Below are 13,620 nucleotides of genomic sequence, written 5' to 3' on the forward strand. Positions count from 1 at the left end.
CATGTCGTATATTTTGTTGAAATCTATAACTTATAAGAATTGAAGTTGTTTTTGTCCAATGTCACCTCATTTTTAAAGATCTTCCATCAGTTCATCAGATTATTATTGTTATGATTATTGTTTGTTTGTTTTTTACTTAAGATTTTTTGTTAAAAGCTGAAACTTCATAACCATTGTCAGTTTATCCAACGTACTTGACAAATAGGGAAACTTGGCAGGAAGGTTTTAACTTGAGGTGATACTCCATTCGCAATAAGTCAAAAGTCACTCCTGATCTGCTGCCGAAACCCGGGATCGAACCAGGGACCTTTAGATCTTCAGTCTAACGCTCTCCCAACTGAGCTATTTCGGCGATATATATTGGCTGGGAAAAGAAATACACACTGGCGACTGGCCAAATGGTAGAACTGTAGCATTTCAGATTGTTTATTTGAAATTCAGGATCAGTCATTGACCCTAGCTGGGGCAGAATTAAACATACACTATCTACCAATTGGTAGGTTGGTTCCCCAATTCCTGGCTCTTGTAATCTGTATTTCAAAGTGTCCTGAGGTAAGATATTGAACACAGAGCTGCCTCTGATGCAGTAGCGGTTTTTGATACGGGCCACACGGGCGGTTGCCCGGGGCGGCATCACGGGCATCGGCAAAAATAAATAAAAAAATCTCGTACTCATGCTGCCCCGACGTCATGCCAGGGTGGGGCGGTGGGGGACTTATAATGCACTGATGTTTTTCCGAAATTCTATACGCGCTGAAGTCAAAGTAAATTTTATTGTCATCTCCACTACATACAGTACAGTATATAGAGAGACGAGGCTCCAGTTACAGCAGTGCAAGTAAACAAACAATAAATATAAGAAGAGTAAGAAAATAAATATACACTTTAGGACTCGGGGTAAAGGGATCAATAACAATTTGAAATTTATAATTTACAGTTTGATGATTTAAAGTCTCACACACAACCCGTCGAAAGGGGAGGCCGGCTGCTTCCAAATAGAGCACATTTCATTCATAATGATGTAAATCCAAGCCCATTATGTATTCATGATTTGAATCCTGGGTTGTGTGAAATCCCAGTTTGTGGGGGGGGGGCGTCAGAGGGAGTGCTCGCCCAGGGCGCCAAACAGGCTAGGACCGCCACTGCTCTGATGCATCCATTGCAGTGTATGCGTGAGTGTTAGACAATGTACAAAGCTTGTGAAAAAACTTGGGGTACAAAAAACCCCTCACCACAACAAATAATGGGACACGGGAAAGAAAAAAGTATTGTGTTAGTTTCTATTGGCTTGTACTGCATATAAAACACCAGGCCATGACCACAGGGTATTTAGTATGTTATGCACCAGCACAAGCATAAATACACCAACGACATTAGCCACTTACCTACCGCGAAGTTTAAATCACTCATTAGTTTGTGTTTCTACAACTCGCTTGCTGCTATTTTCTGATTCTTCCTCTTTTCTCCTGAGGGATTTGATACATTATTTATCTGACCCATGTTTAGAATTTGCTGTATTAGCTGCCAAAACCCAGGATTGAACAAGGGTGCTTTTTTCGTATATAGCACAGTAGTAACAAAATTCGAGAATGACCATAACCCTGTCCTGAGAATTGTGACTGTGGGTTCCCCAGAAAGACAAAAATCTGCTGGTCTTTGAGGGATGATGGGAGAACCTCAAAGAATGAAATGGTAAAACAGCACAGGACTGATCATATGCACATGAAGCACATGAAGAAAAAAGATCATAGAGGTGAAGGATGATTTAAGCGATACTGCCTTGATGCAGAAATGTGAGTTGATCAAGTGATGCACACAATGGTTAGCATTTTGATCTCATACAATATGAATTACAGGTTCAAGGCCGCATACCTCCGTACTTCTGCAATTACTGTGACACAAACTAAATACAGTCTAAAAGCCATCCCAAATTCTGCCGAAACCCGGGATCGAACCAGGGACCTTCAGATCTTCCGTCTAACGCTATCCCAACTGAGCTATTTCGGCCTCTTGAGTCACATAAAAAGACAAACATATAGCTCGCTAGCCTATAATATAACTAAAACGTTTAAGATTGCTTGACACTGAGAATCAGTCATTGACCCCAGCTTTATAAATTATATCTCTTTATAAATTAATCCCTGCACAATTCTTTCTACAGTGGCCACTGTGTCTCTCTTGTGAGTGTAAGCTGTTAGTCTGCTGCTTACCTCAGCTGTCAATATATGTCCACATCTATTTATTCTAGAGGCTGTAAAAGTTTGTGAAAGTAATCACAGTAATTGTAAAGTCATTCAAGATAAATTAAATGATAAATGCTGCTGTTTTCTGTCGGTTGCCAGCGTTAATGAAAACGATGTGAAAATGTAATCAAAATGTTTAGGTCACTTGAGCCGGATGTTACCTGGCATAATATCAGCTTATAACGAGCTGTTTAGCTAGCTCTCATCAGCTGTCTGACAAGAGCTAGCTAAACACAATAAGTAATTGTGTCAATATCTGGAAGAAAGGAGTATGTTTAGTCCAATGTGTATTATATAATTCAGAAGATGCGGCTTGGGGTCAGGAGAAAGATGAGGACCTTTTACCAGAAGCTGGTCATGTTGTTTCTTTCCTTCATGTTTCACTTCTTTGTGAAGGTGGCTCCTTCTCAGATGATAAAATATAGGTATGATCCTTGAAGGTTCACACATTAATTTAAAATTGCCTCCAAGGAACATAGATTAGATTAGATTAAATTAGATAAAACTTTATTAATCCTTCGGGTGGGTTCCTCCGGGAAATTCTGTTTCCACTAGCACAGCACCGATAGAAGTTACAGAATGTGAGCAGAAATATACCATATATACACATATATAAATACAGAGTATACAAAAGGGATAAATAGAATAAATAGGAATAAGAATACAAGGGAATTGCACATTTCACATATTGAAGTCTATTGCACTGTTGGATATTAACGAAAAGTATTGCACAGTGAAGAGGCACTACAGCTTAGTTGTCCCCCTCCTGTTTCCCCTCCCTCTCCCCTACAGAGAGGAGTTAAACAGTTTGATGGTGTGTGGGACAAAGGAGTTTTTAAGTCTGTTGGTTCTTGACTTTGGGAGAAGCAACCTGTCACTGAACAGACTCCTCTGGTTGTTTATGGCCGTGTGCAGAGGATGCCCAGCACTGTCCATAATGTCCAGCAGTTTCTTTAGTGTCTTTTTTTCTGCATTGTCACCAGAGTGTCCAGCTTCATGCCGACCACAGAGCCAGCCTTCCTGATCAGTTTATCCAGCCTGGATGAGTCCTTTGCTGTGCTGCTCCCCCAGCACACCACAGCATAGAAGAGTACTCCAGCAACCACCGACTGGTAAAACATCCTCAGGAGCTTCCTGCAGATGTTAAAAGACCTCAGCCTCCTAAGGAAGTACAGTCGGCTTTGGGCTTTTTTTATACAGGTGCTCTATGTTGCATGACCAGTCCACGTACATGAGTGTGTACCAATTCTCTTCTCTTCTGCCTTTTGTAATGGGATTAAGACAGAATGGTATATTGATGATGGTGCGAAAACATGGTGGCTTCCAAAAAAACATCCACAGCTCTGTATATTTACTGAATTAATTGATTGTTGATTTAATGTATTCTAAGTGTATGAGAATGCATCAGTTTGTCGGAAGATGCATTACACAATAATCAATGCAGATTCATGAGTAATCATTGTTTGTTTTTTCTATTAAAGAACCCAAAGAGTTAATGACTGTACTTTCAAGACTACTCATTTTAAACTGAAAAACAGTCAATGGAGTAGACGTATACTACCTTTTTCTGTATTAAAAGCTTATCTCAGAATCTCGGACAAACAAAGCACTATGCAACCATTCAACAGTCTGTAGTAGCAACACAAATATATGAAAAAGCAAAAAAAAGAAGAAAAGCTAGTTGAGTGTTGTAATTATTTTTGTAGTTGATTCCCCCCTTCATCTTTTAACATTTTTAAAATCTTTTACCAAATGTAAAACCAGATATGATGTACATACTGTGATAGTACGCTCAGTGTGCTGTAAAACCAAAAACCAATGTGGTAAGAGAAAAACTTAACGGCGGAAAAACGGCGAGGTGTATCTTTAAAATGTTTCCCCAATGCTGCCGAAACCCGGGATCGAACCAGGGACCTTTAGATCTTCAGTCTAACGCTCTCCCAACTGAGCTATTTCGGCTCGCTGTACCGTGTACAAACATGCTGAACTACGTCATCACAGCCAGAAATGGTAGTAACACAATAAGCTTGTTGTTATTCCAGTGATAAATTGAGACGACCACCATCATTATGTTTGACTTTTGCGCTGTAGAAAAAAACGACAAACTGTATGATTCCTTTATTTTGCAAAACAGTTTTTGAAAGCCACGTTAATTGACGGCTTTTCTGTTTCGCAACCGGTTCCGACGTACTGCACGTTGAAAAAGTGCGCGTAGTGACGTCATCACGTCGTACTGAATGAGGCGTCATCCTTTTCGATGTAGAGCGGCACGGCGGCCTTTCTTTGCTGCTCTACAATTCTTCCTCTCTTAACCCAGTAACTACAGCATTTCAGCTCCTATCTTATTTTAACCATGACCCAAACCTCCCCGCTTTTCACCGCCTACCTGCTGCTCCTGGCTGCTCTGGGTCCGCAGGTTTCAGCGGACGGTTTGGTAAACGAGGATGTGAAGAGGACAGTGGACCTGAGCACGCATCTGGCCAAGATCACTGCCGAAATCGTGCTGTCCAACCAGGGGAACTCGGCCGTGCACAGTTTCATACTCGCAGTGGAGGAGGGCCTGGCTCCGCATCTGGCATACATCGGAGCTTCGGTGAGCTAAACATCAGTGAATGAAACTGCGCTAACACCTCCGCCTGTAGCCGGCTAGCTAGCTTTAGCTTGTTAGCTGTTCTGTTGCAAACTACACATGCAGTGCTGTGCACTGTCTTTACAGCTTGCAGTTTTTTATTTTTGTGAGGTGCCAACAGCAAACCTGCAGAAGTCAGTGCCCTCCCGTAGTAAAAGGTTACGGCTTCTTCATTGAATGCATGGAAGCAAAGCTACTGGCTATGTGTGATTCAACAGTGTGATTCTGTTGGCAGTGAGCTCTGCAAGTGGGGAGTCACATAGACACAGTTAGCTAACAGTAGCAAGTATTACGAGCTCGGTATGTGCAGTGCATTCACCCCAGTTCGGGAAATGTAGTTATTTATGCCCAGAAGAGCCATATTTATTTTAAAGTGCTATGGATGTGGGTAACAAGACAATGACTTCCGCAGGGCTCCACGCTCTGTCAGTGGCTGAATGACACGTATGCGCTGGGCAGCTTACTTCCGTGTGTGACTGCGCACAGGCCTGCCCCCTTCCACTACGAATGAAACCGTAACAATGCTCCTGTTTGACAGAATAATGACACAATAACAGATAAGTTACAAACGATTCCCTCAAAGTCCTATAGTGTTGAAGCACGATCCTATATGCCTGTGTTTGTGGCACTCCTGCATCATCATAACAATGTTAGTCGAGTAACAACATTGCTACTGACCAATGAAGTTAGCATTAGCCAAGAAGTTAGCTAATGCTATTAAAAAAAAGCTGTCACTAGCAAACCAACGACACTAACCTAAATTGGCTAACAGCAAACCTAACTCTATAAAATATTTGTTACATTTCATAAAGTAATGAAGAAATTACTTGAAACGCTTACCATTTATTCAAGAAGAGACTTATCGTGCAAGTAACTGCATACATTACACAAATATTCTCCGACTGCCTGCTTTCACAGGTGAAGGGTGATGAAGAGGAGGATGGCACACTTGAACTACAGCAGACAACAATTCAGGGTCAAAGGTGAGAGATCAGACACTGTCTACTAAGCAGATTATAAAGACCTTACATGATGAAAACAGACTGCAGAACTGGTGCATTTGAAGCACCATTTTATTTTCTGGAAGATGGTAGGGTTGCTGGTTTCTGGCGAAAATCACAGTCATGATTATTTTTGATCAATATCCAAAACAGGATTTCTTAACTTGGACGTGCACGTCCAAGACGTGCATGTCCCGAGAATCTGATGTGATCCATCAAATATGTCTTACCTGTGCTCCTCTCTGTCATCTCTTCTGCAACAGTGGGGAGTTTTATAAAGTGCAGCTGCCCTCCAGCTTGGCTGCAGGTGCTCAGCTGAAGACCAAGGTGGAGATGACGTTCAGCCACGTCCTGAAGCCCTTCCCCACACACATCACCCAGGCTGAGCGTCAGCTGGTGATTTTCCAGGGGGACCACTACTTCTACTCCCCGTATCCAACCCGCACCCAGACCACACGCGTCCGCCTTGCGTCCAAGACCGCGGAGAGCTACACAAAGCTGGGCAACCCAAGCAAAACCGATGAGATTATTGAGTATGGACCCTTCCGTGACATTGCTCCGTTTAGCAAGGTACAGCTCTGACCAGGTTTGATTAGCTTATAGCGAAGCTACAAAACAGCTGCTAAACTGATCTGCTGTTTGCTTGTGTTCTCCTCTGTCCAGGACGCAATGAAGATCCATTATGAAAACAACACACCCTTCCTCACCATCAGCAGCATCACTCGTACCATTGAGGTGTCTCACTGGGGCAACATTGCAGTGGAAGAAACCATCGACCTGAGGCACACCGGAGCCATTCTGAAGGGCCCCTTTTCACGTTATGATTACCAGCGTCAGTCAGACAGCGGCATCTCATCTATCAAGTCCTTCAAGGTTTGTTTCTTCTAGACACCCAACCAGTGTCATTTGAGCTTTCACAGTTTCTCTGATAATTATATAGATTCTCCTCACCAGACTATCCTCCCTGCCTCGGCCCAAGACGTTTACTATCGGGATGAGATTGGAAACATCTCCACCTCCCACTTGCAGGTTCTGGATGACTCAGTGGAGGTAGAGGTCAGGCCTCGTTTTCCTTTGTTTGGAGGCTGGAAGACTCACTACATAATTGGCTACAATCTGCCTAGTTATGAGTACCTTTACATGCTGGGTGAGTCGATTTCTGATCACCAGTTTTGTTAATTAATCTCTGGATGCCTTAGCTTATATGTCATGCCATTGTATATCCCAGGTGATCAGTATGCATTGAAGATGAGACTTGTTGACCATGTGTATGATGACCAGGTGATTGATGAAATGACTGTGAAAATCATCCTGCCAGAGGGAGCCAGGTCAGTGCAAACACACCTAAAGTATCTCCTTTGAGGAGTGTTTACAGGGCTTGGTATTTATTTTCCCTTCTATATCTTTGTCTTGTCTTCTCAGAAACATTCATGTGGATACACCTTACAAAATCAGCCGCATGCCGAACCAGCTGCACTATACATACCTGGACACTTTTGGGCGGCCAGTGCTGGTGGCCACCAAGAACAACCTGGTGGAGCAGCACATTCAGGATTTCGTGGTAAGATGCACCGTAGAAGAAGCCAAAAATCCATTCATGGTGTCTCAGGTTTGAGGTTATTCAGATCAGAAGTGGTTTTCTCTTTGTAACTAAGGAAGCTGTTAGAACCTGTCACTCTTTATCAATATGGAGTATCATCAGGGTGAGGGTATAATGCCACAGTAAAATTAGGCTTGGAGGCTCTTAGCTGCATCATCTTTGAGCTCATAGTTCAAAAATAGGTCTCCACTAACGACCATCTGTGCTGATGCTAACATGGTAGAGACGTGTTTTATGCGTATACACGAACACTTAATATTTAGAAGCAGGTTTTTGAGTTGTTACCACAAGTTTATGAACCACGTGTCCAAGTATGTTGAAGCTGTACAGTTTGTTTTTTCTTGGCTTCAACAGATCTTGGCAGACACCTGTCTGCACTGAATACTTCACAACAGCAACATTTTACACACTGATTTAATTATTTGATAATTTGATCATCTTTCTTCTTGCCGTAGCATTAGGTCAGTGAGCTTGGTATTTAATATCATCTGCATAGAGGTTATATCGAGTCATAGCATTTCTTTTTTACAATTGTAATCTCTTTCTGTCTGTCTAAAAAAGGGGGTTAACACTTCACGCTGAAGAAACTTTCTTGGCAAATCTTTTTGTTAACTTTCCTGAGTACTTGTTAATTATTTTGAGTTTAGGGAAAAATTGTAACTTATAGGCTGACACACTGACTGGATCACAGTGGCTTTGGCTCAAGTACAGCCAGAGATCCTTACTGCTTTTCTCCACACATTTTATGTTATTTTTGCAACAAAATGGAAAAAAAGAAAGGGAAAGAAAAAAAAAAAAAGCTTCATGCTCGATAGTGTTGGGGGAAATACTGCAGCCTGATTAGACTGGCAGAAGAGTTGTGTGAATGTGCTGAGCAGTAAAATTGAGAGCTGTATAAAAATGGCAGTAATCGGGGGGGGGGTTCCCGCAATTAATCATCATGATGTAATTATTGATTGCACAACACATTGGCTATATAATGATGACAGCGCTGACATTTAAACTGTTTCCATGTGATTCTTTGTGCCCCCTCTCTCCTGATCACCAGGTTCACTATAACTTCAATAAGATCCTGATGCTGCAGGAGCCTCTCTTGGTTGTAGGTGCCTTCTACATACTCTTCTTCACCGTCATCATCTATGTACGTCTGGACTTCGCCATCACAAAGGTATGAAAACACCTTTCTAGTTGATGTTGACCGCATTTTACCTGATCTCCCCTCATTAAGCAGCTACCCTGCACAAAAGTAGATTTATGGTGTTCATTCTGTTCATTTCACTTTGTTTTCTTGTCTTTACTCAGGATCCAGCTGCTGAGGTTCGCATGAAGGTCGCATCCATCACAGAGCAGGTGCTCACTCTGGTCAACAAACGTCTGGGCCTGTACCGCCACATGGACGAGGTGGTCAACCGCTACAAGCAGTCCCGCGACACGGGGGGGCTCAACAGCGGCCGGAAGACTCTGGAGGCCGACCACCGCACTCTCACCAATGAAATCAGCTCGCTGCAGGCCCGCCTCAAGGCAGAGGGCTCTGACCTGGCCGACAAGGTGAGTGATTTTGGGAGATTGTGAGGAAAATTAGATTTTTATTAATGGGACGCGCAGCAGTAGTGCCTTACCTCTCTGTCCCATCAGGTCGGAGAGGTGCAGAAGCTGGACGGCCAGGTGAAGGAGCTGGTGTGCCGCTCCTGCCAGGAAGCGGAGAGGCTGGTGGCGGGGAAAGTCAAGAAGGAGGCCTACATCGAGAGCGAGAAGAATCTGACCAGCAAGAGGCAAGAGCTCGTCGGCCGCATCGACAGTCTGCTGGATGCCCTTTAAACTGCGACACGCTGACAGGCACCCTTGCCGTAACATAAACCAACTGTTTGTATGAGAATCTGATGAAGTGACTCATGCTCACACTTTTCTTGTTTTAGTATTTTACTATCCAGACATGGACTATGAACACCGGCTCTTACGGTAGTGACGGGTTTATCCAAACACTCGTGCCTTGCGATAAACTTGAAGTCACTAAGCTCTAGAGCAGCTTCATCACAACTGTTTGGCTTTTTTTGTTTGTTTTTCTTCTTGTTGGTTTTTCAGTGGAGCTAAAACTTTGTCACAGATTTGTTCTTCCGTTCCATGTTCAAATCTCTCTTTTTTTTCCACTCTGAAGTTAAGGGTTAAGGGACTGTTTTTTGAAACGAATAGCTGAACGGCCCGAGTGTTTTCAGTCTCCTGTCCTTACTCGTATGCTGTACTTTAAAACTGAATCATCTCTAACTTTTAAGTTCGAAGATGACTTGCTTTTTTTTTGCCATCTGTTTATCTTTTTTGCACTTGCATTTTGTTTTTGCTCTCCCCTGCCCGACGTGTGTATTTGAAAAAATCCAAAGCTCTGATTCTGCCATCCCAAAATGCTTGTTTTAGATGTCCCTCAGTCTTATGTTCTACATTTTTCTTGGTATAAATGTTTTTTTGACTGTGAGATTAAACAATAAAAGAGATTATCTTGTATGTGAGAAAAGACATTGAAGCTGGAAAACACGTTTGTGAAATGGGCAGTAATGTGGAAAACTGTCAAATTTGAAATAAAGTTTTGAGACACTCATTCTTGTTGGAAGTTGTGATTTTGGCATGCAGTACCCCTGGTTCATCATAAGGGGGTGTGCTTGTGTCAATAACTAACGTGTTACCTTGCTGAAGAAAAAAAGTCAAACCGTATTAAACTGCATTTTGATCCCACTTGTACCTTCGAATACCGAGATAACTAAAATTTACGCTGTGCCATCCTGACATCATCAAAACAAGAAAAAGCGACTTTTCCACACTGACTAGTTCATTTAAAACTGGCACTTCAAAGGGAATTTCCTGCTCATTGTTGCATTCCTTGCTTGAAAGTAACCCCACCTATGGCCTTCTCCTACCCAGTCAGCAGAGGAGCTGACCTGCCTCAAGCACAGTATGAGCTCAGGACAAACAGAAGGGTCAGTCTGAGGTCATCACTTTCCCTCAGAGGTCACCAGGGGTCCTGGCAGGTCATTTCCTGCTCCATAATAACAGCCCAGTTCCCCTCACAATGACAGTGTGCGCATATTGTATGTGCCATACAATAATCATTCAGTAAATACGCAGCAGGGAGAGAGCAAAGACAATGTCTGTTAGCACTGATGCTTGGTTGCTGGTGAAAGACCACACAATGGTGATTTTGTTTGTATGTTTTTACTTGAGTGGAGATTTGGAGCGGCGCGAGTCCAGAGAGCCACACAGACTCATTCTCACAGCAGCGGGCTCACGTCCACCTCAGCACCAGAGACGGGTTTTTTTATGCGCAAGTGTTAAATGACATTGAGACCTTAAAGACAGAACACTGACAAATACATCGATCAGCCACTTAATTAGGTATTCCTGTTCAACTGCTCGTTATAGCAGATGCCTCATGAGCCAATCTAGCAACATGTAGTGAAGAAAACTTACTGAAGTTCAAACCGAGCATCAGAATGGGGAAGAAAGGTGATTTAAGTGACATGGATGTTAGTGCCAGGTGGGCTGAAACTGCTGATCTACTGGGAGCGGCGGTTCTCTGGGTGAAAATGCCTTGTTGCTGTCAGAGGGCTCAAATCTTCTCAAACTGATTCCTTGAACGTGACATGAATCTAATGGAGCACCTTTGGGACGCGGGTGAACAGGAAATTGGGCAAATCTGCTGGACGACACAAAATTTTCTGAACACCTTACTGGATCTGCTAGAGAGGTGTAACTAATGAAGTGGCCAGTGAGCTTACTTTCTCTCTAACTTCAGAGCAGCACTTCATCATACAGAGGTAACCTTGTGATGGAGACTAATATATATGCAACACGTCTTTTAAAATGAATGACACCAACATAATTTATCAAGTTGCAAGTTAAACATGAACTTATTTAGTTAATCTTTCGTGGAGTTACGAAACTTTAAATGTTTATTTTAAATTGAAGCAAGTTTCTGCCTTAATGCCTGCAATCATGACAGGGACGAAGTTGTGTATCGTATATCAGCAAACACATACTGAACAAAATGTTCACTGAAATAGGCCAAATTACCAGTTTATAGCTCTTTGGGAATCATTTTGTTGTTCCAATACAAGTTTATACCCACCAAACGGTTTTCTTTGGCATTTCTATAGATTCAAATAAAGAAATGGGAACAGCCTAAAGATGCAATTTAAAATTATTCAAAAGTCAATGTCCAAATAAAAACTTAAAAAGACCTTCAGCAGACCTTCACTTTAAAAATGAAAAGAAAGTCTGGCCTACAGAAGATATTAAGAAATAAAGAGTGGCTCCAGACTTTTGCACACTACTGCAGGCTGTGTCTTTTCCCCCCAGAATAACCTACAAAAGGACCAGAAGGTATCAAAGCTAGAAATTGGAACGCTCTTACAGTTGTACGTAAACTCTACTTGTATTGTCTCTGGTATTTTACTCCGACGGAGATGCCATCGAACGTGGCTGCACCTTAATGCTCGTGTCAAACATGAGTCTGTTGATGCATTCGCTTCCCTACACGGCTGTTTGTCTTGTTGTGGCTCATTGGAGGCCTTTCAGTCTTTTCAGTTCTGGGCCAGGATATGATTACCGGTCACAGAAGAGCTGCGGTTTATCTGTTGGTGTAAACCGAGCAAAATACTGTTTGAACCGGAATTCGTGTGCAGCACTGTATCCTGATGTGGCAAACCGTGTGTGTGTGTGTGTGTGTGTTTGAGGTGGATGGTGGGGTTTGTGCAGGGTGTTGGACTGGTTGGGCCATGCGGTTGAGCTGTCACGGTCCCCCCTCAGGCATGGAGTCGATTATTATCTTCCTTTCCTGAAGTATAGTAATGATGCAGAGTGTGTTCATTCTTTATCTGCCAGAAATAATGAATATGCAAAAAAAAAGAAGGGGAAAAAAAGATTTGGAGTCAAACTAGATATCAGTTGAAGAGGTAATCCACAAGTCCCTAGGCTTGGTGACGTGGTGGTGATTGATTACATTGAGGGCTCACCTGCAGTACTCTCCCTCTTAATCTTTCTTGCTCTCAAATACACACACACACACACACACACACACAACTACACACACACACAAAGAGAGAGAGAGGCAGAAGTCACCAGTCAGGGAACAATATCCTGCTCAGAGGACCCTTCACAGCACACTCTCATAAATCACTGAGACAGAGCCACCACCCTCACTGTCAGCATGTTATTATGCGCACACTCTCAGGTCCACGCTCCTCATGACATACATTCATTCAGTTCATCCACTCCTCATACTCAGCCATAAAGGAATATCATCAAAAAGAAGAAATATGAGTCAAATCTAACCGCAAAACTCGCCCTCAAACACACGCCTCACCTGCACTGATTCCCTCTGGCTCCGCTTAAAACATTTTTTTTTTTACAACAGGAGCTCTGTGTCCCACTCTGCCACGGCCCTCTGCACCGGCCATTCCTCAGTGACAGGGCGCCGGGATGAGGGGATGAGAGGCTCTTGAAGGGCGAGGTGAGGAGTGGATGAAAGCCCCCGCGGCTCAGGTCCCAGGGCTCTGCCTCCTGTGCAGGTGGCAGGTGTGATGTGGCCGGGTGCAGAAGCGTCAGAGTGAGGAAGAGGAGGACAATGAAGGCGTCTGTAGCCCCGGTTGCAGCTGCAGGAGGCGGGGAGGAGCGAGGCTGACAGATATGACATTCAGACAGGCAGAGGAAGGGAAGGACAGTGTAGGAGCGCAGAGATGGAGATGGGACTTCAAACAGAGGATTGGGGGTTGGGTGGGGGGGCATTCTTGTCTGGTATGGAGAAGGTGGGGATGGAGGGGCAGTGAGAACGATGGATGGCACAAAAAACAACAACAACCCCCCCTCCCCCCATGAATCCAGAGTTCACCGTTGTGGTCCTCTTGTGCAGATGTTTACACCGTGCACGCTCACTCAAAGCCCCTGCCTATATCTCTGTGCATATTGATGTCAGCCTCCTTCCCTGTATGGATTTGTATTGATGAGACAGTAATCCTCTTCCCTTGCCGTCCTTATGTGCAACTGTCCACAGCTCCCACTAAGACCCACTGATCTCTGCCACATGGCGCTCCATCAAAGCACCGATGGTCATGCCTCTCAGGGCAAGTTTTTGGCAAAAAAAACGTGCCCGTGCAGCTCATG

The 13,620-nt window shown here is 43.5% G+C and overlaps 1 protein-coding gene and 3 non-coding genes across 4 annotated transcripts; 1 reads left to right on the forward strand and 3 right to left on the reverse strand.

Annotated features, from left to right (window-relative positions):
* Window positions 1-279: 279 nt before the first annotated feature.
* On the reverse strand, window positions 280-352 carry trnaf-gaa (transfer RNA phenylalanine (anticodon GAA)). The gene has a single exon. It is a non-coding gene; the product is annotated as a tRNA-Phe (tRNA).
* A 1,582-nt stretch (window positions 353-1,934) lies between these two features.
* On the reverse strand, window positions 1,935-2,007 carry trnaf-gaa (transfer RNA phenylalanine (anticodon GAA)). The gene has a single exon. It is a non-coding gene; the product is annotated as a tRNA-Phe (tRNA).
* Window positions 2,008-4,129: 2,122 nt separating this feature from the next.
* Window positions 4,130-4,202, reverse strand: trnaf-gaa (transfer RNA phenylalanine (anticodon GAA)). Its single transcript has one exon. It is a non-coding gene; the product is annotated as a tRNA-Phe (tRNA).
* Window positions 4,203-4,486: 284 nt separating this feature from the next.
* On the forward strand, window positions 4,487-10,052 carry rpn1 (ribophorin I). The gene is made up of 10 exons (XM_085353863.1): window positions 4,487-4,836; window positions 5,791-5,855; window positions 6,137-6,443; window positions 6,537-6,746; window positions 6,828-7,020; window positions 7,102-7,201; window positions 7,296-7,434; window positions 8,522-8,641; window positions 8,776-9,021; window positions 9,109-10,052. The coding sequence occupies exons 1-10, from the start codon at window positions 4,597-4,599 to the stop codon at window positions 9,289-9,291; spliced, it is 1,803 nt and encodes a 600-aa protein (XP_085209989.1). The 5' UTR covers window positions 4,487-4,596; the 3' UTR covers window positions 9,292-10,052.
* The last annotated feature ends 3,568 nt before the right edge of the window (window positions 10,053-13,620 follow it).

Source organism: Diplotaxodon limnothrissa, linkage group LG5 (genome assembly GCF_057381915.1).
Source record: "Diplotaxodon limnothrissa isolate DT_005_m linkage group LG5, D_limnothrissa_male_GT1.1, whole genome shotgun sequence".
Lineage (NCBI taxonomy): Eukaryota > Metazoa > Chordata > Actinopteri > Cichliformes > Cichlidae > Diplotaxodon > Diplotaxodon limnothrissa.